At 33.7% G+C, this 27,105-nt stretch overlaps 2 protein-coding genes across 5 annotated transcripts in view; one reads left to right on the top strand and one right to left on the bottom strand.

The window, feature by feature from the left end:
- The window catches only part of LOC132736468 (GATOR complex protein Iml1-like), an 80,624-nt gene extending 76,890 nt beyond the window's left edge, over nucleotides 1-3,734 (top strand). Inside the window, exon 38 of the mRNA XM_060723611.1 lies at nucleotides 376-3,734. Within this exon, the coding sequence (XP_060579594.1) occupies nucleotides 376-850 (475 nt within the window). The 3' untranslated portion in view covers nucleotides 851-3,734. The remainder of the gene's footprint in view (nucleotides 1-375) is intronic.
- A 6,737-nt stretch (nucleotides 3,735-10,471) lies between these two features.
- LOC132736466 (uncharacterized) lies at nucleotides 10,472-17,090 on the bottom strand. Of its 4 annotated transcripts, none has more exons than XM_060723607.1 (4): nucleotides 16,967-17,090; nucleotides 13,150-13,319; nucleotides 12,660-12,725; nucleotides 10,472-11,530 (listed from the first exon to the last, which is right to left on the bottom strand). In XM_060723607.1, the coding sequence occupies exons 1-4, from the start codon at nucleotides 16,969-16,971 to the stop codon at nucleotides 11,076-11,078; spliced, it is 696 nt and encodes a 231-aa protein (XP_060579590.1). In that variant the 5' UTR covers nucleotides 16,972-17,090; the 3' UTR covers nucleotides 10,472-11,075. The 4 variants fall into 4 exon arrangements, with proteins under 4 accessions (XP_060579590.1, XP_060579591.1, XP_060579592.1 ...); XM_060723608.1 differs by having other exon boundaries at nucleotides 10,473-11,527; XM_060723609.1 differs by having other exon boundaries at nucleotides 10,477-11,530; nucleotides 13,174-13,319; nucleotides 16,967-17,089.
- Between the last annotated feature and the right edge of the window lie 10,015 nt (nucleotides 17,091-27,105).

The raw sequence follows: 27,105 nt of genomic DNA, 5'->3' as shown, positions 1-27,105 counted from the left end.
ACCTTACTTTAACAAACTTTGTAGAGACATTGCTAAATGGTTTATTGGACACCCCTAATAATTTTGAGGTTGTTAGATCTAGGTCACTTTGACAAATGAAATACTTGTCTGATCATGGACAGAAGATTCCTCAGTCATAGGTTTGTGTAACATTTTATTGTTGGATAAATTATGTTACATATTAAAATAACACTTGACTTTAATGAAATAGGCATAAGTCAGTGAAATGTCTTTAATGACAGCAAATGAAGTAGGGTCTTAACTATGAACTTATTTATAGAGTTCCCCCCCCCCCTGTTTTTTGTCATAATTTTAGCAGTTTCAGTTTAAATAAAAACTTTAAAATTTATTCAAAGAAACCTAAATTTTTTCCAGGTTTGGTTTTATGGGAAGTAGTGTACGTCTGGCTAACAAGACACAGATTCCTACAGCCATAGAAGAGCATCACCAATATGTACACTGTACAGGTGGTATGTTTGTCATAATTGAAGGCACTCATATGTCCAGTCCTTCCCCGTTACCAAAAGAAATGAAAATTGGCCGCAAATTTGGTAATGGTAAGGAACAAAGGTCAACAGGGAGTTTGACCCGGAAGTCAACGGCCGAGATGCGTAAAGATTACATTGCCAGACAGACTAGTCAGACATTTAACCAGAACATTGAAACCGATCACGAGGTCGGGTTTTTGTGGTCATGGAATTTCATGTCGTCAAGACGCTGGAGGTCATCAAATACGGGTGATGAACATTTTCAAGATCGTGTTCTTAGTGATTTTAGAGCATTTTGTGCTAATGAAGAGAACAGATTGCTAACATTTTGGAATCACTACAAGGAAAATAATTATGTTTAGTGCAATATTTTGTTATTTTGTCTTGAAATTTCATATTAATTATTTATGCTGAGGATTATCATCAAGGTCATTATCGTCATAATCCAAACGATTGCTTGTTCTTATGTTTCTCTTGATTAATTTCTTTTTTAGCTTGACTTTTTTTTTCAAGAAAATAGAGGTATTGTTACAGTTGTTGCCGTCCGCAAACCTTGATCATAACTTTTTGAGTTCTTGGTGTATTGTCTTCATACATGGCCACAAGAACCAGACTAAACTTGACCTTCATTCATAAATGACCTTGACTTTCAAAGTCAAATTCTAAATTTTGCTTTATTTTTAGCTCACCTGTCACAAAGTGACAGGGTGAGCTTTTGTGATCGCTTTTCGTCCGGCGTCCGTCCGTCGTCCGTCCGTCCGTAAACTTTTGCTTTAAATGACATCTCCTCATAAACCACTGAGCCAATTTCATCCAAACTTCACAGGAATGTTCCTTTGGTGGTCACCTTTAAAAATTGTTCAAAGAATTTAATTCCATGCAGAACTCTGGTTGCCATGGCAACCGAAAGAAAAATCTTAAAATATCTTCTTTAAAACAACCCTAAGAGCTAGAGCTAAGATATTTGGCATGAAACATCTTCTAATGACTGTCTACCAAGTTTGTTCAAATAAAAGCCCTGGGGTCAAAATTGGCCCCGCCCCAGGGGGTCATTGATTTTCCCTATATGCATATAGTAAAAACTTAAAAAATCTTCCTTTAGAGAACCCAAAGAGCTAGAGCTAAGATATTTGGCATGAAGCATCTTCTAGTGAGTGTCTACCAAGTTTGTTTAAATAAAAGCCCTGGGGTCAAAATTGGCCCCGCCCCAGGGGGTCATTGATTTTCCCTATATGCATATAGTAAAAACTTAAAAATCTTCTTTTAAAGAACCGTAAGAGCTAAGGCTTAGATATTTGGCATGAAACATCTTCTAGTGAATGTCTACCAAGTTTGTTCAAATAAAAGCCCGGGGGTCAAAATTGGCCCCGCCCCAGGGGGTCATGGATTTTCCCTATATGCATATAGTAAAAACTTAAAAAATCTTCTTTTAAAGAACCCAAAGAGCTAAAGCTAAGATATTTAGCATGAAACATCTTCTAATGAGTGTCTACCAAGTTTGTTCAAATAAAAGCCCTGGGGTCAAAATTGGCCCCGCCCCAGGGGGTCATTGATTTTCCCTATATGCATATAGTAAAAACTTAAAAAATCTTCTTTTAAAGAACTCAAAGAGCTAGAGCTAAGATATTTAGCATGAAACATGTTCTAATGGGTGTCTACCAAGTATGTTCAAATAAAAGCCCTGGGGTCAAAACTGGCCCCGCCCCGGGGGTCATTGATTTTCCTTATAATTTATGTGTATAGCAAAAACTTAAAAATTTTCTTTGAAAAAACCCAAATAGCTAGAGTTTAGATATTAAGCATGAAACATCTTTAAGTAAATATCTACAAAGTTTGTTCAAATAAAAGCCCGGGGGTCAAAACTGCCCCTGCCCCAGGGGTGTCATTGTTTTTAACTATATGCTATATATACAGGTGAGCGACCTCAGGGCCATCATGGCCCTCTTGTTGCTATTAGTGGCTATAACTTATTTATGAATGGATTGTCTTCAAAATTGAACGCAACAATCATTCCAGTTAATCAGACAAACCTTGACCATCACCCATAAATGACCTTTACCTTGAAGGTCAATTAATTGAAATTTTCATTTTTTTTGGGCTGTAACTGGCTATAACTTTTTTTATTAATGAATGCATTGAGTTCATTTTTAGGATAAGACCTACATGTATATTAAACTCAAATTGATCTAAGCTTGTTTATGACTTTGATCATTGAAATTTCACTGAATTTTGCTATAATTGACTGTAACTTGGTAATGAATAAACAGATTATCATCATACTTGGAAAAAACAACCTTTTGGACAAGATCTTTTAAAAAGTTGAATTGACCTTGACCCAAAGTTTTAAATGACCTTGACCATCATGGTCAAATTTTTGAATTTTTGTTAAATTGTCATAATTTTGTTATTTGTTCAGATGTACAGATTTTATTTTTAATAGGACATAAGAAAACTAACATATTGAATAATTAAGATGTGACATTTACCTTTAATTGACCTTGGCAATCAAGGTCAGTTTGATAAAAAAATTGTTTTCCTGTAACTGGCTATAACTTTGTTATGTGTTTATAGATTAACTTCATATTTAGACACACATCTTTTAGGTCAGGATCTTCATGTATATCAAACTACAATTGACATTGACTCATGTATGACCTTGACCTTGAAGGTCATATTGAATTTTCACTGATTATTGCTTTAATGGACTGTAACTTGGTAATTGATCAATGGATTATCTTCATATTTGGACAAAACAACCTTTTGCATGAGACCTTGTAAAATGTTGAGCTGACCTTGATGTTTAGCTTTAAATGACCTTGACTGTCAAGGTCAAATTAATGAATTTTAGTTAAGTTGTCATAATTTTGTTATTTATGCAGGATTTGATTTATAATTTTACAAAACAACACTTGTGACCAAACAAACATGTTGAATAATGTAGATATGACAATGAACTTAAATGACCTTGACCATCAAATAAACGAATTTTGCTTATATTTTAAGTTTGTCATTTATTTATGGAAATGATTCATACTTTGACAAAACGAGAAGTGTGACTTGACAAACCTATTAAAAAAAACAAAAAAATATTTTTTTTTCATTAATTTTCTTTTTATTTTTAAGGGATTTGTTTAAAGATATATTATGCTCATCTTTGAGTGGAATATTTTTATTGCAGAAATTTATTGAAATCTATAAATTCTTACTGAATATGTGTTATTTGAATAAAATAGCGTACAAACTATGTATGGGAATCTATGTTCCTTACTTCGGGTCAAGTAAAGCTGGTCCTTTCCTCCCGCCTGGTGGTGACTCTTGTTACTGTCCTAGTACTGCTTTTTTTATTTATGTTTCCTTGAATGAGTTATCTTGTGATCATACTTGAAAAATGGTCTAGCTATGGAACAATCTTTTATTTCATTGTTTACATAAAACTTTAAAAGTGTAGTATCTTACATAAAATGTTATATAATGCAATTGCATGTTAACCTCTGATAAGACATTAACCATTACCATGCTAATTATTTTTCAATCTTAATAAAATCATTCACCTTTTTGAGAGAAAATTACATAATAAGTACTGACTAAACAGCCAAAAGTGCAGACAATTGCAATGACCTGAAACTTTGTGCACAGTTTGTATGGATAGATTAGTTGCCACCAGCAAACTAAGAGTTAGAATGGTTAATTTTATCTACTTGAGAAATAAAAAGCGTTTTTTTCACAGTTTCACATTAACCTTTCTTCTTAACACTTAACCCCTTGTAATGGAGTTATGCCCCTTTTAACAAAGATTTCTTTTGGTCAAAATTGCCTATTAGATAGAATGATTTTATAACTATTAATTATATCATCATGAAACCAATTTATTACGAGTAGGAACAGTTGTTTGGTGGGTGGAATAATGCCTTTTTTCAATTTACAATTCTTGTCAACATTGCTTTTAAGTAGAATGATTGCAAAACTATAAAAGATATGAATATAAAACTTGAAATACCCGAAAATCATCACAGTTTACAGTTGTTAGACAATGGAAGCAATTATTTAGGAAATTAATTGTTTTTTTTAACTTAGAATATGTATAAAAATTGGGTATTTTATACACCTGAAAAAATTGTGGCGTATCATGTTATGCACCTGATTGTCTGTCTGTTTGTCTGTCTGTCTGTAGCAGTTTTTGTGTCTATATAATGATAATAATAATAATAATAAAGACTGTATTTAACGAGGCTACATATTCGCCAAAACGATCTTCCATATGTAGGTCAACATATTTACAACATATTTACATCAAATTATTTTACAAAAGACAATGTAATATTATAAAACATAGTATTAACTACATGTAGTTATAAATGCAATGACAAACGAAACATAAAGATTAACCATTAACAATGGAAACTGCAGTAAACATAATTATATAAACATAATACTATGGTACTGGAATCTTTCAAACTGGTGGAAGGAAATTGAAACTACTTGGAAGAAAGGTTTACCATAATAAGATGATGTGCAGGAAGCAGGTTTGACCTTCCTCCGGTCAATGACATATAGTCATAATGTATTAATTACAGTATATAAATTTATTACTATGTCTCCTCCAAATATATATGTATGTTACCTCACAAAATCTATTACTTCATTATGTTTTTTATCAGACTTTATATTTTTGGATTTTTTCTGTGAAGATAATAATTATTTAGGAAATCATAGTTTATATAATTTAATTATTTTGAAATAAGACAATCTTATTAATTGAAACTGATGTTACTGATGTTTATATGAATTCACTAAATAACAACAATTTGTAAATGCTACTTATAAAATATCAATTTTTTACGGCAATTTATCAAAATTTCATATTTAGACACATATCTTTTGAATGAAGATGTGTGGAGTAACTGCAGTTGTTAATATACAATACTTCCTCTGTTTGGCCTTATTGTGGACAGTCATTCTCTAATTGAAAGACTTATATTGGTTGAAGGGTTAATATAAAGTTGCTGTACTGGTCGGGGACCATCAACCGGACACTTTTTGAACATTTTTCCATACATATTTCATAATTTTTAACCTAGAGACCTAAATATTTTACATAGTACAGCTAGGTTCTTCTCCAAACTAACAAACTAGTTTGTTTATTTCTGATTGTATTGACACTTACATTTGACGCTCGTCAAGGAGGGTATCAAAACTACCTAAATTGTCTACACTACAGTACCGTGTGTCCGGACAGATATGTACATGTTGTGATTTAATTCAGATAAAAGCTTGGGTGTTTTGATTTTTGATTTTTAACATGATAAAAAGTATTTCAGCAACAAATGCTAAAGTTTTGGATATTCTATTGTTTACTCTGCAAATGATTATAGCTGGTATATGAGGTCAGGCATTGATTTCTTGACCCCCAAATTTCAACGTCAACATTCTTGAAAGAGACATTAAAATATTACCATTTACGGAGGTTGAAATAAATTTATTCACTTAATTATAGAAGAAACATGCATTTACTGTTGATAGAAAATGACTGACAACCACTGAACAAAATAAATACTAAATTAAGCATTTTCGGGGCCGTCCGGGTTTGGTGGTTGTCCAGTTTTGGTGGTCCCCAACCAGTATATGTTTTATTATACATTACAACAAAATATATGTTCAAAAGAAGAAATACCAATATAATTAATCCCATGACTACCACATCTTTTTTAGATGGCTGAATTTTAAAAGCTTTAAATAAAAAGTGGTTAAAAGAACACATTTTCATATGCCCGAAAATATTATATTTTATGTTAAAAGTTTAGATACATGTACTTTGCATTAAGCATTGTGTTGTTGACATCTACAAAGGTCTTGCACAATTTACATGTACAGTGATTAGTAGAGTATACATTTCTTAAAACTATTAGTTAAAAGTCTTTTCCTCCAACCTACAGCATGCAGAGCATATACACTTAGCATGAAGCATCACTTTGTGTCTGTGGGTATAGATGTTTTTAATGTAAAGGGAGGAAATGAGAAAAGAAAATTATTTGCAGAAGCAGCATTTAATGGCGCCTTAATGGACCCACATTAAACATAGAATACACACATACCACTAACTGTAGCATATATAACTATATCTTAGTATTCATGTGATAAGAGCATAGTTCTTTGTAATGTATCAATATACATCTCACTTACTATTATATTGATCATTGAAATTAAACATGTCCCGGACTAGTGTAATGAATGGGTCTCCTCTTTAATTAAAAATGTTTTTGATTATTTTAAATTTTGATTACTTAAAAACAAATTTGCATTTGTGCATATATTGCCTAACTTATGCTGTGCTCTTGTTTTATTTGTTGCCCTTAACTGATGAGCGCACTGCTTTTGTTGAATAGTCAGCTTGTTAGTCCCCTACCGGTTTAACTGGAGGAGACTTTAGGTTTACCCTCTGTCCTTCCGTCTGTCTGTCTCTCTGCACTACCAAATAGGGATAGGGGGCCATCTGACTGTAAACAGAACAAAAGAGAACAATAGAGTTCATTCCGTAACAATAGAGTAAGGGGCCATTGGCCCTCTATTAAACAATAGAAAATAACAAAAGAAATGGCCCCTTATTCCATTTTGGCTGGACGTCCGTCCTCAAAATTGGATATGGCGATAACGCAAAAGTACTGAAAATATTTTTATGAAACTTGTTATATGCATAGATGGCAGTCTAGGGATTATGCACGTCTTTTTGTGCCCCCGAAGGGAGGTATATTAAAATCGCACCATCTGTTTGTCCATCTGTCTGTGCGTCCCCACTTCATTTGTGTCAGGACTGTAACTTTTTAATACATTGAGGGATTTTGAAATAACTTGGCACAAATGTCTACCACATCAAGACGATGTGTCGCGCCAAGAACCACGTCCCTACCTCAAAGGTCAAGGTCACACTTACATTTTGAAGTTTCACATCATCACAAATAGAGTTAATAGGTACACACATGTAATTTTGTCATGCATCAAAGGATTTTAGAATAACTTGGCATAAATGTCTAATACATCAAGACGATGTGTAGCATCTATGAATCACTTCCCTACCTCAAAGGTCAAGGTCACACTACTATTTTGAAGTTCACTTTATCACAATAAGAGTTAATAGGTACACACATTCGTATTCAGACTGTAACTTTGTCATGCATTGAAGGATTTTAAAATAACTATGCATAAATGTCAACCACATTAAGATGACATGTTGCGTTCAAGACCCCTGTCCCTACCTTCAACGTCAAGGTCACACGTATAGTTTGAAGGTACTCATTCTCTCGAGAATAGTTTGAAGATACACATTCATGTCCGAACTGTAGCTCTGTCATGCATGAAAGAATTTTAAAATAACTTGAAACAAATGTCTACCAACATCAAGATGATGTGTCGTGGCTTAAGGGTCATGTCCGTCTGTTCACTTACACAACAGTCATGACCAGACTGTACTTTTGTCCTGCATTGAGAGATGAGTTAATAGGTACAAACATTTGTGTCCGGACTATAACTTTGTCATGCATCGAAGGGTTTAATAAATTACTTTGCACAAATGTCTACCACATTAAGATGAAGTGTTGTGTGTAAAACACTTGTTCCTACCGTCAAGGTCACTCTAATAGTTTTTTAGGGTACTTATGCTCATAAGAGTTTGAAGGTACACATTAGTTTCCAAACTGTAACATTGTCATGCATTGAAGAATTTTAAAATAATTTGGCATAAATGTCTACCACATCAAGATAATTTTTCACATTCATGACCCTTGTCCCAAGGTGTTAGGTTTGCTAAAAATAGCACTTCATTTCACAAGAACAAGATTAAGCAATGAGTTTCTTTCATTCTCTATTCTTTTCCTAATACCTGCATGCTTAAGAAACCTTTTCGGGGGCATTCGTCACTAGATGACAGCTCTTGTTCTTTTCTTCCTACATGTATGTTGAAAACTTTGGTTGCTATGGCAACAAATAGACTGAAAATATGGCTAATTTAACACATAGACTGGATCCATTGATAACGCAAAAAGTACTGAAAATATTGTTATGAAACTTGAAATATTGGTAAATGACAGTCAAGAGATTATGCACGTCTTTTATCTTTTCTTCCAATCTTCTTGAAAAATTTGGATGCTATGGCAACAAAAATCTTTAAAATATGGCAAATATAACAATATTTGTCATTACTCAAAAAGTAGTGAGACACTTTTTATGAAACTTAAAATATTGATAGATGGCAGTGTGGAGATTATACACATAATTTTAATTTTGACTACATGGAGTATATTAAGAGCTGTCCTACTCACCAATCGTCGGCCACCTCGTCAATATGGACATTCATCCTATAAAGTTTGAATATTGTGGGCCAAATGGACCTTAAGTTATGCTCGGGAAACTGTTTTTAGTTTTAAGGTAGTAGTGACCTTGACCTTTGATCTCGTCACCCCAAAATCAATAGGGGTCTTCCACCTAATATGGACAATCATCCTATGAAGTTTGAATATTGTGGGCCAAATGGAACTTAAGTTATGCTAGGGAAACTGTTTTCAGTTATAAGGTAATAGTGACCTTGACCTTGTGACCCCAAATCAATAGGGGTTTTCTACCCAGTATGGGTAATCATCCTATTAAGTTTGAATATTGTGGGCCAAAAAGTTTGAATATTGTTGGCCAATTGGAAATTAAGTTATGCTCCGGAAATCAAATTGCTAACTGACGGACAGACGTATCAACATTTGATATTTATAAGAGGCAAATAAGCTCATTAACTACACCTGGACAAAAGTCCATAAGCTCATAAAAACAAAAAATAGCTCACAATATGAATTTTATGAGTTTTTGTTCTTTATTTAACTACGGAATGAAGGTCATAACTCTCATATGTTAGCTCAAACAGACAGACGTATGTACGCCAGGGGGTGTAACATAATATGAACGACATTTTTTCGGGCATATAATAAAGACCGTTTAAAGTGAAAAAGAGTTATTTTTCATTGACGTGCAGTGTACAGTATAACGCTAACATTTAGTGCGTCTTTACACTATGTTTGTCTAACACAAATTAGGTCATGTCAAAATATATGCACGGTCGTGCAATACCGTTTTTACGGTCGCAAATCGGCACGGGTATGTTTTGTTTTGATTGGGTTTTACGTCACATCGACACAGTATAGGTCATATCGCGACGTTCCAGCTTTTACTGGTGGAGGAAGACCTCAGGTGCCCCTCCGTGCATTATTTCAGGCACGAACGGGCACCTGAGTAGAACCACCGACGTTCCGTAAGCTAGCTGGATAGCTTCCTCACATGAAAGAATCTAAGTCCCTGTCGGGATTCGAACCCACAGCGGTGAGGGGCAAGTGGTTTGAGGTCAACGACCTTAACCACTCGGCCACGGACGCCCCCGCACGGGTATGTGATAAAAATGGATTAACTTCATACTAAGACACATGATTCTTTAGGATATGACCTTCATGTACATTAAACTCAAATGAGCTTAGCTTAATGATGACCTTGACCTTGAAGGTTAAATTATTGAATTTTCACTGATTTTTGCTGTAATTGACTGTAACTTGGTATTAGTAAATGGACATATCTTCATAGTTGGACAAAACAACCTTTTATGACAAGACCTTCTTAAAGGTTGAACTTACCTTAACCTAGAGCTTTTAATGACCTTGACCATCAAGGTCAAATTATTAAATTTCTGATACTACTTTCTTTATATTTTGCCACCTTTGTAACAAACCATTTTACCTTCAGCGCTATTGTCTTTCCGTGACAGCATTTAATGTAAAGGTATAACCCTCCTAATGCATTACCTCCACTTTGAAGTATATTTCTAAATAGGCAACAAAAATTGAAACTGAGGGCCGTGGGTTCAAACCCTATTAGGGTCAACTTTTTTTCTTTTTATGTATATCTCGGATCCATTGTGGAATGGAAAAAAAGTATTAATTATATAGTTATTGTAGATACATGTATTTATTGGATGAATAATGCTAAATTTGATAACAAATGTAGTACATGATATTTTAAAAGTCTAATGAAATAAAAACAACACAGTAAAAATATTAAATAGTGGACAGGATAAAATAATGCACTTCTGAGACAATGTAGGCAAACTTTGAAAACAGTCCCTAAATTAAGCTTATTTAAGAGATATTTGAGTCAGGCTTTTGTAAGCAATAAAATTGTTAAATAAGTGTAAATAGAATAGGATAACTTTTTTATACATATATTTAAACCATAAGGTAAATTTGCATACCTGTGTAGGTGTCCATTTTGGCATTTAAATGACCTATGTAGTCCTTATAAGAAAATATAAGAATGGTAATACATGTTCTTTAAAATTCATTTACATTTGTATATAACAGTTTTGATAAAACACATGTGTGCCCTTTGTGTATTTATTTCTATGACTGAATGTGCCTTTAATTGCAAATAAAATAAGCCATCATTAAAATTTATTCATTTATGCAGCAAAACCAGATATGGTTAAAGTCATTCGGCTATGTTTTCTGTAACTAGTATGATGAATTTCTGACGGCTTAGCGCAATTCACCTTTAGTACTGATACGTCTAATAAGCCTTAAGCAGATACCCAGTAAATGTGGAATATCCCCTTCCAGTGATCGTACTTAAACCACTAGCTGGTAGCCCTCTTTTTACCATAACACGGTCACCGCTGGACAGAGAAATGATCGCAGTTCCTCCATTTTGAGTATTGCCAATGTATAAAACGCTTCCGTCCTGAAAAGTTCGCTTCCGGTGATCACAAGCGGTGTTCAGAATGTTGTTTTTAGAGTTACCATCGACGTCAACTATATCAATATAGACTTCAACATAGGTGTCTCTTTGACAGGCTATTGTAAGTGCAAAAAGATATGTCCCAGATATTGGACATTGGAACTCTGCATCGGTTTTTTTGTAAGCAAGACCAATATTTTGTTCAACTGTGTCAAACACTATCTTCTCGTCGAAGGCAACACTGACGTCATTATACAATGCCACGTGGAATCCCACTTCATCGTCTGCTACACAAACAAGAATTGGTATACAATCGCTGATTTATTTCATGTTTTCTATTAAATTCAAACATCTTATAGTTAAATATTTTTGATATGACGGGATAAGTGCCTAATTATTAATGAAATCTTTTATTGAAGAAATAAATTTTACATGATACTTAACCTTATTCAACTTGAAATTAAAATAATGATATAAGCAATAACATATTTGACACATCATATGTACAGTAAGGTTATAATTGACAAATATTAGGTTTTCATCACCCTTTTCTCTAGAGTGATTTGTTTTTCCCCAAGTTTTAATAGTTGTAACTTGCCGCAAATCTAGTATGAGGTATTCCACATAATACTTACTTGTCGTGAAGTACGCCCAATTCTACTTACTTGCTTTAAACCTAGAATGAAGTATGCCTAACATAACATGCGTGTCGTAAACCTAGCATGAGGAATAACCAACATCACTTGCTTGTCGTAAACCTAGCTAACGTATACCCTCATCATTTACTTGTCGTTAACCTAGCATGAAGTAATCCCAACATCACTGACTTGTCGTACATCTAGAATGAAGTATACCCAACATCACTTACTTGTCGTACATCTAGAATGAAGTATACCCTACATCACTTACTTGTCGTACATCTAGAATGAAGTATACCAAACATCACTGACTTGCCGTACATCAAGAATGAAGTATACCCAACATCACTTACTTGTCGTACATCTAGAATGAAGTATACCCAACATCACTGACTTGTACATCTAGAATGAAGTATAACCAACATCACTTACTTGTCGTACATCTAGAATGAAGTATACCCAACATCACTTACTTGTCGTACATCTAGAATGAAGTATACCCAACATCACTTACTTGTCGTACATCTAGAATGAAGTATGTTACCTAGCATCACTAACTCGTGGTAAATCTAGCATGAAGAATACCCAACATCATTTACTTGTGGTAAACCTAGCATGAAGTATACCCAACATCACTTACTACTTACCAGACCGACGATAGGCCGGATTGACGTGCTTGGGGCCGAACTGACTAGACTCTGGAATACCTTTAGTCTGTGTTGACTTGGTTGTCTTGCTAAGCATAAATCTTGAATGAGGCATCATTAATATTACTTACTTGTCGTAGGTAGTATATCTTCAGTCATTGTCCATTTTCCCCGAGTAGCTGTATCATTTGACGAAGCTAAATTAAACAAAGCTTTAATTAAAAGTTTGGTATGCTGCATACTGAAATGAACTGATATCTTTAGACTAACATGACAATTATTTTACTCAAGACTGCTTAAAAATCAAAGTAAAACAAAACGGTCGTTTAGTTATGCCCAGTTGATTTTCTAAATAGCACCTTCGTGTATAATCCAAATACACTGAGTGCTTTTACCTGGTGATAGAGGTAATGTGAGAGTGTTCACGGAAAACACCGTGCTTTGCAACAGAATGTATAAAAACTGAATATTTTATGAAAAAATGAATTTCAATAGGAACAAATATAAAACAATTACGATATATAAACTTATACTGAGACTGCGTAACATTTATACATGTTCAAGGATATCTAATCGGCCTTTATATATTTAGTAACGGCGATTTTAAAACAAAGTATTTACCAGTGTTGGAAGTCATCATTTTACCTGACAATTTCAGAAGCTGTTCCACAATTTTCTCTAACTCTAAAACGCGGTTAAGAAGTTGTTCGTTGGTGAAATTGGGTCGTCCCTGGCATCCAGTTAAACACAAAACCAACATAAATGTGAAAACTGTTCCCATCCTTGATGTCCTAAATAAAGTCCATAAAATCGGTGTATTTTAGTCCGTTTAATTTTCTTAAAATTTTAAATTCATGCCGCAAAATAACATGATTTATCAAAAAGTATCTGAATTATAGTAATTTGACCTTTGATTAACGATCTGAATGAAACTTGTTACAGGTCAACAAGTTCATGCGTCATGCAAAATATTAAAGATAAACATTTTAAGTTTTCTCAATATGTCTCTGTAACAAAATAGGGCCATAATGAAACCATATCGCTCACCTGACAGTAAAGAGTCAAGGGACAGATTATATTGATAAACTTTGAAAGCAGACATGCAGTCAAAATCAAGATCAGCTGATATCGAATCTGCGTTTAAAATTGTGCACATGATGCAAAGTTCATAGTTGCAACTCTCATTACCAAAAGTAGGTCACTGGGTCATAATCTCGGTCAACTGTTATTCAGATTTAATATCTGATTTGTTTTAAAAGACGTATAAATTTCAAAGCTGTAGCTCCAAGCACATTAAAGCAAGTAACAAGGTCAAATCCAAGGTCAAGTTTAATATGCATTTGAAACATTCCATGATGTTCAAATTTCATAGATATAGGTCTAAAAACCAAAAACAAGGTAACAATAAAGGTCAAAATCTAGGTCAACTGATATCATTAGTCTTTCAAATGTTTAATTGTGCTTAAAATCCGAATTTCAATGTTGTCTCTCAAAACAGAAGAAATTAGGTACAATGTCAAAATATAGATTCATTGATATCAAAGCTCAAATCCAATTCTGCATTTAAAATTTAGCATGTAAAAATTACATAGCTGAAATTGTTTATTCAAAAAGCAGGTCACTTGGTCTAATTTTAGGTGAACTGAGTGATAGACATGCAAAATTGTGTACATGTATAAAGTCATAATTTCCTAGATATAGCGTCAATAAAAAGACAAGAAAATATACTACAAGTCCAAAATCCATGTCAACTGATATCTGTCTAAAACGATGCAAAAAATCCAAATTTCAAGTGGTAGCATTACAACAAAAAGTAAGTTACAAGGTCAAAAGTAAGGTGACATCCGAATTCTAGGTCAACCGATATCAAAATTCGTTGTTCAAAAGTCATAGCTGGAGTCATTACGAAGTTGTGCAATATACAAATAAATTGAAATCTCGTTAGTGCTGCCTATCAATTTCATTGAAATCACACAAACAAACAAACCCTTACAAAATCTAAAAGAAATTAAAACGTAAAAGAAAATATTGCCAAAAATATAAAATATAGTAAAACTAAATTTATTATCGACATCATAAGACAGCAATTATAACCGAATGAATCCTTAAAAAGAATCGATTTATACATTTACACCTTAAAAGCTTTTACCGCATGAGCATATTGCGAAAAATGACTGTTTCATTGAAACGCCTCCTGTTACACTTTCAAACTGCTATGAAACTATAAGAAATGCTTCAATACTAATCTAACTTGGCACACATGTAGGCTAAATCATAGCCTTTGTAGCAGCATGCTCAATCTTAAATTTCCAATTACCATGGCAACGGGGGACGTCTCAAAATTGCCAAAAATCACTATTTCGGTTGTTTTTTTCCCCATCAAAACTGATTTTGCTGCAACTTCTCAATGGATTAAGATAGAGTCAAAGGCTTTTCAGCATTGGTTACATGTTACCTTAAGATCGACCTAATGCCATTTTTACCCCCTCACAAAGTCAAAATTTTCTTGGCGATAAGGTGGGCGGTACGATGAGGGGGCAACCGCCCCTTTCAAACCCCACAAACAGAATGGGGCACACCCATTCTGACACCCCTTGATGTACCTTTTTGATAGGGGGCGCCGCCGAAAAAAGTGAACACCATTTGTCAAACGAAAACAAGTATATTGGTCCTAAATAGGGCATTTATTTCACTATTTGAGGCCTGCAAAAATGGGGGGGGGGGGTTAAAGCCGTCAAAACAGGGCCTATATTAGGTAAATGTTAAACATATCGCACAGTTATTTGTGAAATGTTCGTTATCGTTTGCAAACCGGTCTCGATACGAACGGCAATAGAAACTTTTCGGCCGTTTCCGTCATCTTCCAGTGAGGACCTCGAAAACAAAAGACAGACTGGGTACGATATTTCCAGTTTATCTAAATATCTAAAAACAAAAAAACAGTTTGTAAATGCTGTGAGTTGTTTGACTTACTTTAGAAGTCTACCTCCATTAAGTTGATTTTATAGATGTAAAAGTAAACAGTGCATTATTTATGAACTTACAAGTATTATTAAGTATGGTTAAACCCAAAATACAAATGTTTACATGACAATGTTTCCGATTTGGTTAAATGTAACTTAAGTTGCCTATTTTAAGTCAGACATAATTTTCATTTAAAATCCTTATTCAAATTGTTTTCTCTTTGGATGTCAAATATAATCATTCGTTATTCATTATACTAATATTTCACCACCTGTTTTTGTTAATATCTGAAATGACGTTGTAGAACTTTATTTTATCCGTCTGAGATGATTATGAATTATCGCCGGGATGTTCCGATTGTACGAACGGGTCATTCCAACCCCAAATGAAATTTAGTGTTACATTTTTAAGTGAATTGTAATGCTTCTGAACAAAATACTTACACTAAAAAACAAAACTCTTACACTAAAACTATATTACTGGTATTTTACGAAAATATGAGAAAATTACCATTTCTGAATTTGAATATGCCAATGATATGCACATGTTCGGAATTAAAAATGCGGATAATTTAAGTTTGAAAGATATTTCCTTTTTAGCTATATTTTAATAACCTTTCTTACTTTTACTTCTCAATATTTTATTGTTATTCTAGATTTTGGTTTGTGCAAACATTCTCTTTCTTGGCATAAACCTTCGATAATTCCATGGCATTACCATCTAGGCAGATAGCTGCTCGAAGAAATGTTACACTTTTGTGTTGGCCCTTATTCCGAAATCTGACGGAAAGAGGCGATAACTGGCGATAACTGAGGCGTTCCTCACAACCGACTGGTCAGGTTTTAATTATCTTTGGTTTACTTTGGTGTGAAGAGGACCAATCAATGACGGTGATATTTCTTCATTGATAATGAAAAAAACACTCTGTAGCTTTAGTTATCCTTTGAAGAATTTGCAAAGTAAAAAAGCCAGCAATATTAAGGACAAACTCAGAAAATCGGTTCAGCATTTTATCAGGCGATAATTTGACAAGAAATGAATCAATGAATCATTCGGTTTTGAAAAAGCTACAGTTTAATGATCTTACTTAAAATGACCCCAGTAATACTACTTTAACAATCATTTGATTTTACTATAAATCATTTATTAACCGACTTGCTAACAACATAAAACCTATCACGTTGCAAATGCAATATTATTATAAAATAACCATGTTTAAAGCTACATTAAATAAATATGTAAAAATATTTTGCCGTCGGCCTAAAAGCCAAGCATTCCACAGTTTCATTAACTTTTTTAACAGTATTGTTGTAAATTTCATCAAACATTGTTTATAAATAAGGATTTTATTAATTTTTTAATTTATTTTAAATTTAACGCTTAAATAGATACTCAGTTACTGAATAATTTAAATACTTTTTAATATTTGAATAGTATTTAAAATTTGTTGAATAATACCGAATGAATTGCCTACCTCATATCCGTTTTATATCACCTTGCTTTCTGTATTTTTCTTTACTGTTTGAATATGAAGATTTATACGTACTGTAATTTATTTGTTTATAATCGTGATGATCACTGTAAACATGATTATAACATGATGAAAATCACGTTCGGGATTTACAAATACTTGTTTTTGTACATGACAAAAATAACAAGATTTACAAATACTTGTTGTGTTGTTGACATTATGGGCGTTGAAGCATGTTTACAAGAATTTAAAGTGTTTTGAAACTATTTTTATGCAGTTTGTTCAGTAGATAAGGTCTACAGTGATGAAAAGTAGTAATCAAAGCACTGACCGCTCTGAATGCGCTGAATTTGATTTGATTATTTTTTGATAATATCTCTGTAGATTTCGTGGATAATCACAAACATTTAGGATTAACTCTTTCTTGCGATTTGAAATGGCACGAGCATATTAATTATATTTCAGCTTCTGCGTCAAAGGTATAAGGCTCTATGCGTGCTTTAAAATTCCAACTCAAAAAGATGTACTTTAAACCAGATTTATATATCTTATATACGTTCGATACTTGAGTATGCATCAATTGTTTGGGATGGGTGTGCTGAATATGAAAAACAATCACTTGAGCAATTACAATACGAAGCCGCTAGACTTATTACGGGTGAAACTCGATCAGTATTGATAGATTGCTTGGTCAAAGAAGTCGGTTGGGTCTCACTCTCTGGCGAAAAATTCAAAAACTTGTTATTGTTTATAAAGCTAAAAACGGTTTACTACCGGACTATTTATCTTCTTTGTTTTCGTCTACTGTATCAGAAACTTTTTCCTATCCTTTGCGAAATAATAACAACTATGTTACTATAGCTAGACGCACTCAAGGTTTTACAATCCTCGTTAGTATTATGGAATAACCTCGACCCCAATATACGAAACTCTCAGACACTCAACATATTTAAATCTAGACTAAAAAATCTTTTTAAAGCACCAATGGTTCCGAGGCATTATTTTTATGGCCAGAGATACTTATCAATATTGCATACACATTTAAGAAATAATTGTAGTAATTTAAATAACGTTTTATATAATAACCATTTGCGCGAATACCCTTTTTGTCAATGATATATTGTGATTGAAAATGCCGAGCATTTCTTTTTCAAATGAAATCGTTACGTCGAACAACGAATAATACTCTTTTGATAAACCCGATCTTATCATCCATAAAACATTGATACATTATTGTTCGGTCGTGAAAATTTAGAATACGAAGATAACATTGTCATTTTCGAATCAGTTCAAAAAATTATCAAGACGACCCATCGTTTTGATAATATTTGACTTTTCATTTTGTTTTTATTCTAAAATTTGTCATTTATATTATCTTATTTGTTCTAATCTAACTTACTTAAATAACAAATATTCATTACCAATCTTTCCCCAAAAAACAAACTTCAACTTTTTTAACAACTACAGTGAGATCGGGATGGCAACCTGTGGATGGATCGCACTTCAAAATCAAAATTGTACACTAAATTTTAATGAATAAATGAACTTTTCAAAAATGAAATACATATTTTAAAGTTTATATGCATGTTAAAAATAATCATTGTTGCCTTAAAGTATTTTCTTCTGTAATATTAATTTCTGGGAAGGGCTTAATCTAATGTTGTAAAAACTTGTTGCCCAACCCATTTGCATTTTGATATAACTCATTGTTTGTATGATATGTTTGTTAACATGTACTTAATGCAATAAAATATGTTTAAACTAATTTGATTTGGTCGAAAAGCATTCTATTTTTGTATGCACGAAAGAATTTCGGGCATATACGAGTATGTCATACCCCCTGACGTCCGTCCGTTAGCAATTTGGTTTCCGGAGCGTAACTTAAGTTCCGTTTTGCCCACAATATTCAAACTTCATAGGATGATTGTCCATATTGGGTAGAAGACCCCTATTGATTTTGGGGTCACAAGGTCAAAGGTCAAGGTCACTATTACCATTAAACCGAAAACAGTTTCCGGAGCATAACTTAAGTTTCATTTGGCCCACAGTGTTCAAACTTCATAGGATGATTGTCCATATTGGGTAGAAGACCCCTATTGATTTTTGGGTCACAAGGTCAAAGTCACTATTACATTAAAACTGAAAACAGTTTCCGGAGCATAACAGAAGTTCCATTTGGCCCACAATATTCAAACTTCTTAGGATTATTGTCCGTACTTGGTAGAAGACCCCTATTGATTTTGGGGTCACAAGGTCAAAGGTCATGGTTACTATTACTTTTAAACTGTAAACAGTCTCCGCTCAATAACTTAAGTATTAATCAACCTACAGCTGTAAAATTCTATAGGATGAACAGCCAAGAGTAATACATGCCCCCTATTGATTTTAGGGTCATTAGGTCAAAGGTCATGGTCACAATGATCATAACACTGAAAATTGTGGTTTCTTGGGCATAACAGTGTAGGATGATTGCCTATATTGAATAAAAGATCCAAGTCTATAGTGGGGTCACAAGGTTTAAGGTCAATATCAAATGACCTTAATATTGTTAACTAGTTTTACAACTGTCAAACTTCATAGGATGAGCATTTTTATTGAGAACATTAATTTTATGCCCTAAAAAAATTGCTTATATTATGCTATACCCTGGCGTCTTTCCGTCCATCCGTCGTAGCATTTTTACTTTCAAGATAACAACTTGATGGTGGTGCTTTGGAAACAGCAACTGTATATATATGAAGGTTCTTCAGCTATAAAGGAGGATTGCTTTTTAAAGGAGGTAATACTTTATTTAATTCCAATGTCTTACAAATGATTCATCCTTACTTAAAAAAAAACAACAAAAAACAAAAACACAACACTTTCGGGCATATAATGCTCCGCCTAGCAGTACTCTTGTTTATTTTTGAAATCTTGACATAGCATTTCCACATGAACCATTTACCCTGTTTATTCATTATTATTTATCAACAATATATCGTTTGACAACCAAACAAAGGCTTTGACCAAGTAACGTATAAACCTGAATGAAAATGATTTGTTAGAGCTTGTTGGGCGGTGTACGACAATATTGAGTACAAAAAGGCAGATTTATTTCATGAATACCGTATTTAACTTGTCAATTTATGCACAATGTTAAGATAAAATTATATTTTAGTATAAAAGTCACAAGGCCTACAATAATTTAACTCTGATATTAATCATTAGCAACAATTCGAATTTCGTATGGTGGATATGTTAACAAACAACTTTCACATGTACTAGTATATGTTTTCAGGCTGTAATATGAGACGTTTACACGCGCATGCTTAAGGTAGTACAGCAGTTCTCGTTGAGAGGTTATCTCCAGTATTAAACTTGTAGTCTTATTTCTCATTAGAGTTATATATTGTCTACTTGTGATATACTCACATAAAAAACCACATAATATTACAGTGTTTATCTGATTTGTAACAGGTGACGTAAATCAGATTGCGAAGTCTTTAGATGTTCTTTCTTTTCTGTATCATAGTCAAAAATAAGTCGTCAGAGTATGAAATCACAGACACTTTGGGTGTGGAGCTTAATCCAAATAAAATGTATATTCGTCAATCCCAGCACATGTTCTTATCATATATATCATTAAAACTTAATATGCAGTAAACTATTTTGAAAAAGAAACAAAAAAAAAACAACGTCGATAGTATTACTATAGACGTTGAAATATGATTTTTTCAAAACAGTTTAGATATATATGATAAATACATGTGCTGGGATTGACAAATATAAAATTTATTTGGATTATAAAGGCGCTTTGAGCTCAACACCCCAAGTTTGCATGTGTATGAAACCCCATAATAAATAAACCGATGTACGAGAATCTGAATATGATTTTTTATCATTGAATTATTGTTTGGAAACCTTTTAATTGAAAATGTGCGTGAGTAAAATGGTATACCGTGCAGGTATTAGTTACCTGCACTCAAGTTACTGCAGAATCTGTCGGGGATAAAAACAGAGCACAACATCTTTTTCTGGAGACGACAGGGATGGGGATTATGATGTGTTATTAGTATGGTCTGTTGCAAATGTTTTCTTTCTGCTCAAAATATGGAAACGTTGTTTAATCTGAACTATTCATCTCTTTTTGCAGGTGGTCGAACGTATAGCGGAGCGATATTTTTAAGCGAGTCGAAATCGTACGATACGGAATAATGGCGGATTTTAGACTGTAAACACACGTCAGAGTGTGTAAATTTTATAACAATGTAACAGTCATTGACTATTATCTTGTATGGAGGATGCTGAGGGCTCTGACCTACATGTATTTCCTCGAAATCATAGAAGTTTAAATAGGAAAAGAGTTATTGAAAGTTGAAGATGAACTGGCAGTAACTGATTTTGTGTCCCTGACAAACTGAAATTATAAGATTAAAGCCAATATTTCGGTACAGCATAAGTGCCAGGTGTTAATTTTTTTATTAACTCGAAATTTCGAGTTATTAACTCGAAATTTCGATTTACTAACTCGAAATTTCGATTTATCAACTCGAAATTTCGACTAAATAACCACAGATTTCGACTTCGTAACTCGAAATTTGGACCAACGTTACTCGAAACTTCGACTTACATTGCACGACTTACATTTGTTGCAAGTGAAAGCAAGGATTGAATTCAAGATACTTTATTTAATGTGTAGCTGTTGCACATTGACAGAACACCTACGTATTTAACAGAAAATTCATATAGGATCAAATTGTCCACACAGACCGAACATATCCTTCCCATTTTCTGTGATTGCTTTTTTGGGGAGGGGGGGGGATAAAATCACACTTTCCACATTTCCGTGTTAACCGGATGTTTCTTGTGTCTAAAGCTCACATACAACCATCATGTGGAGATATGTACAAGTCCAAAACCCACCCTGTAAATTGTGCAATATTCTTATGTTAAGGCCCTGTCACACTAGAATGCGCTTTCACTGCGTTTGCACGGCGATGTTAAATTTAACAAAGCGCCGCGAGATCGCAATAATAAATGTGATATTGTTGATGTCATGTACGAAGACTTCACGGAGTCCCCACGGCGATCATGGCGATTTCACGGAGCTACTACGGCGTTTTAGTAGGCGATTGTCTACGTTCGGACTGCTTGAATTTGATTTGAGAATCTATATTTCACTTCCATTGTTCATGTCTGACACTAGAACTTCTTCGTTCAGAATGGAAAAATATTTATCATAACTGAATTTTTATCATTCTTTACTAAAATGTTTTTACTTTTATAAAATATTTCAGAAAATTCTGAGGCACTTTGGAGAAAGTAACAAAAATGGAAGTGTAATCTGTTAGAATCCGTTACAAGGTTTAAGAAAGACTGATCATATTACCTTTTTAAGTTTTAGGACAAACCACTTAGTTAATCAAAAGAAAGAACTAGACAGTTTTAACAATTTATTTCAAACAAACATCTCGAACAATAGTGAACATAAATACAATAGAGATAATGTGTACAATGTATATCCATTTTGTGAAGTTTGCAGTTCTAATATCGTGATGCTACAACTTTGATTGTTCTTTGTTTCTTTGTATAGTCTATATATATATTATTATTATATTGATTTAATTCTCTCACTATTTACACTTGAAATAAATGTAAATCTCTTGTTGGTGTTTCTGTTATTTCTTATAAATTCATTATAAAATCTTTATCACATATATGGGTTTCTCTCTCTCAATGTCTTGCTGACTAGACTAGTGACATTTCCAGGTGATAATGTCCTTCTCTGCTAAATATCATACTACATTTTTCACATACATATGGGCTCAACTAAGACTATACTCAGGTAATAGCCATACGGTTAGCTCAATAGGTAGAACGTTGAACTGTGAATCGGGCCGCCCGGGTTCGATTCCCGGACGCGGAGGTCACTTTCTTTGTGATTGATCATATAATCCTTTCTACGGTCATTCACACTGTTTTTGTTTTGGGTTTTACGTCACAACGACACAGTATAGGTCATTTGGCAACGTTCCAGCTTTACTGGTGGAGGAAGACCTCAGGTGCCCCTCCGTGCATTATTTCAGGCACGAACGAGCACCTGAGTAGCACCACCGACGTTCCGTAAGCTAGCTGGATAGCTTCCTCACATGAAAGAATCCAAAGTCCCTGTCGGAATTCGAACCCATAGCGGTGAGGAGCAAGTCGTTTGAAGTCAACGACCTTAACCACTCGGCCACGGACGCCCCCGCATTCACACTGTTCCTCTGGCATGTACAGAAAGTTCAGTTCCTTGCAAAAGTGAAGGCAACTAGTACTGGTAAACTGCTTGACAGCCTGCCCAGGAACCATGCGGTGGTTGAACTGTGCTCTGGTGAATTCAATGTAGCTTTCTGCCGTGATCCGGAGTGAAAACTACCAACACCACCACCTATACTCAGGCAAGATCTTCCACAATCAGGGAAAACATACACAAGGCCAACATGCACTGCCATGTGTGTTTAACAGATCCTTCGTTAAATCAGTATGAAGCAGTGTCTAGAGCTAAGCTATTTTTTCACACACACGCACACCACAACTATTTTACTGAAAAGAAAACACATGTCGATTTAGAAAGTCTTCTAAATTTCAGTACATGGAATTAGAACTGTCCTTCCCTATATATTCATTTTCGAATGTTATGACCATACGCATAACATAAGTATGATATTGTTAACTTTTCACTAAAGAATCACCAGTATCAACTAATTACCAATACGTAGAGAACAGATATTGATCAGTCGATCATGAAAACGCATCGTAAGAAACCAAAATTTTTGCGTACTGTTAGTTTATCGGACCAGTCATTATGAGTACAGTAAGGAATACGGAAATATTGTAGATATATGCGAAATAGATAGTTAAAACTTTTCGTGTATCTTGTTTTGCTATTTATAGTAAACATGTTGTTGCTATAACTAATCAACTACCAGTTCCATAACGTCTGTTAATGTTTTCTTTTTATAAGTATGTCAGATTGCCGGTAGCATTTCAAGTAACAAATACCTCAATAACTTTCTCCTTACAATGAAATTGATTCTTTAATTTTGACCATCATATACAAATGTATCTTCCGCTTAGCATGCACTATATTGTTCGAACAAAAATTACAACATACAACGAATATCTGAAGCAAACTGGTTCGTATCCACATTATTTGTCACTTTCGTCCTCCATTATTCCGTATCGCACGATTTCATCTCGCTCAAAAAGTAACACACCGCTATACGTTCGACACCTTGCTAGTAAATCGACTGTTTATAAAAATAATTTAAAACACTAAGCTCGTTAAAATTTATTAGTACGTATTTTCAAAATTAAATTGGTCGCGCGGCTGTGCCGCACCTCACCAAATACGTCCTAATAAATTTTAACATATACTTAGACTACGACGTTCAAGGTCAATTGATGATAGCCATGTATCACTTCTCGATCATAAAATTTGAAAAAGTTAAACACACTTTAATATGTCGTCATATAAAACAATAAAATCCCCTCAATTTATAGTCTGATTTTATTGACCTGTCAATTATGAATACATTATAGCACTCATTTTAATATTCGATCCCACTTCGGCTTGGTCCGTGTAGTTTACGAGAATTAATATGAGTATATTAGTAATTTTTGTCACTCAAGCCTGTTTAATAAGAAGAATTTCGTTAAATTTACAATATCACAATCTGTTTTGTGAATGCCTGATATGTGATAGGTCTGTGGTTCGATTTCTACTGTTACAATTTTTATTTAGGCCTACTCTTTATTTTTGCAGTAATCTTAATGGAATCGATTTGTATTGTGTTTACAACATTGAAATGACAATTAACATAAGTAGTAATGATAGCTTTAATAATGTTGAAAATATGAACATAAATCTACTCGGTCTCGAACTTACAACATGTAGGGCACTTAGATTATAAACCCATACTTTACCCTATTGAGCACACTTAATTCATAGATACAATTTAATTCAATTAAATTGTAATGTAATTGTCAGGTTAATAAAATCAATTAATACAACGGTCAATCAGATAAATCTGTTAAATTGTCAGCAAATGTTTATGTTCAAATTACAATGAGGTGTCAAAACTTAAAAAGTCCATGGTGAGATAGTTAGATATATAATAGGTTGAACAGAGTTATACGTAAAGTTAACAATGAGGTGATAAACAAATCGTCCACGGTGTTATACATGTTCGTTTGGTTTACAATTAGGTGATAAACGAATCGCCACGGTCTTATACATGTACGTTAGATTTAAAATGAGGTGACAAACGAATCGTCCACGGTTTTATACATGTACGTTAGATTTACTATGAATTGATAAACGAATCGTCCGCGATGTCATACATGTACGTTTGGTTTACAATTAGGTGAAAAACGAATCGTCCTCGTTGAAATACGTTAGATTTACAATTAGGTGATAAACGAATCGCCACGGTCTTATGCATGTACGTTATATTTAAAATGAGGTGACAAACGAATCGTCCACGGTTTAATACATGTACCTTTTAAATTTACTATGAATTGATAAACGAATCGCCCACGATGTTATACATGTACGTTAGATTTACAATGAGGTGATAAACGAATCGTCCACGTTGAAATGCATTAGATTTACAATTAGGTGAATAACTAATCGTCCACGGTTTTATACATGTACGTTTGATTTATAAGTAGGCGATAAACGAATCGTCCACGTTGAAATACGTTAGATTTACAATTAGGTGATTCACGAATCGTTCACGGTTTTATACATGTACGTTAGATTTAAAATGAATTGATAAACGAATCGTCCACGGTTTAATAATGTACGTTAGATTTACCATGAATTGATAAATGAATCGTCCACTGTGTTATACATGTACGTTAGATATAAAATGAGTTGATAAACGAATCGTCCACTGTGTTATATATGTACGTTTGATTTACAAGTAGGCGATAAACGAATCGTCCACGTTGAAATACGTTAGATTTACAATTAGGTGATTCACGAATCGTTCACGGTTTTATACATGTACGTTAGATTTAAAATGAATTGATAAACGAATCGTCCACGGTTTAATAATGTACGTTAGATTTACAATGAATTGATAAACGAATCGTCCACTGTGTTATACATATACGTTAGATTTAAAATGAATTGATAAACGAATCGTCCACGGTTTTATACATGTACGTTAGATTTAAAATGAATTGATAAACGAATCGTCCACGGTGTTATACATGAACGTTAGATTTACAATGAGGTGATAAACAAATCGTCCACGGTGTTATACGTGTACGTTTGCTTTACAATTAGGTGATAAACGAATCGTCCACGTTGAAATACTTTAGATTTACAATTAGGTGATTAACGAATCGCCCACGGTCTTATACATGTACGTTAGATTTAAAATGAGGTGATAAACAAATCGTCCACGTTGAAATACGTTTGATTTACAATTAGGTGATTAACGAATCGTCCACGGTCTTATACATGTACGTTAGATTGAAAATGAGGTGATAAACGAATTATCCACGGTTTTATACATGTACATTATATTTAAACTTAGGTGATTAACGAATCGTCCACGGTGGCATACATGTACGTCAAATGAGGTGATAAACGAATCGTCCACGTTGAAATACTTTAGATTTACAATGAGGTGATACGCCAATGGTTCACTATGTTAAACGTTTAATTTACAAACTGATTTAATAAATATAAGAACAGAACATTTTATTTTAGACTTGTACATAGTACATCGCCATGCAATTAGATAAACTAAAAGGCTCGAGAAGTTGCTGTCGCCCTTTCACAAAATCTGATTTCATTCCATAAAGGGGCGCCGCGCTTCGGCGCGGACGCCAATAAAACAATTATCACGTCACGTGATCATGGTAACATAAAGTACAATATGATACTCATCAGGTTGAAAAATTCACTTGTTTACAAAAAGAATGTTAAGATATGCAATAAATTAATATTTTCTTAAACATAACAGTAATAGAAATCCTCCAGCCAAAACCTCACAGGATCTTGTATACCATATTAGACAGTTATACATTATACTTTAATTCATCAAATCACCAAACAACAGCTGATTTAAAGATAATACATGTTTATAACATTGGGAATTTGGAAC

The sequence above is a fragment of the Ruditapes philippinarum genome, unplaced genomic scaffold, assembly GCF_026571515.1.
Source record: "Ruditapes philippinarum isolate M1 unplaced genomic scaffold, ASM2657151v2 ctg4258_1_1_1_1, whole genome shotgun sequence".
NCBI classification, from domain to species: domain Eukaryota; kingdom Metazoa; phylum Mollusca; class Bivalvia; order Venerida; family Veneridae; genus Ruditapes; species Ruditapes philippinarum.
This window is presented reverse-complemented; position numbering and strand designations above follow the sequence as displayed.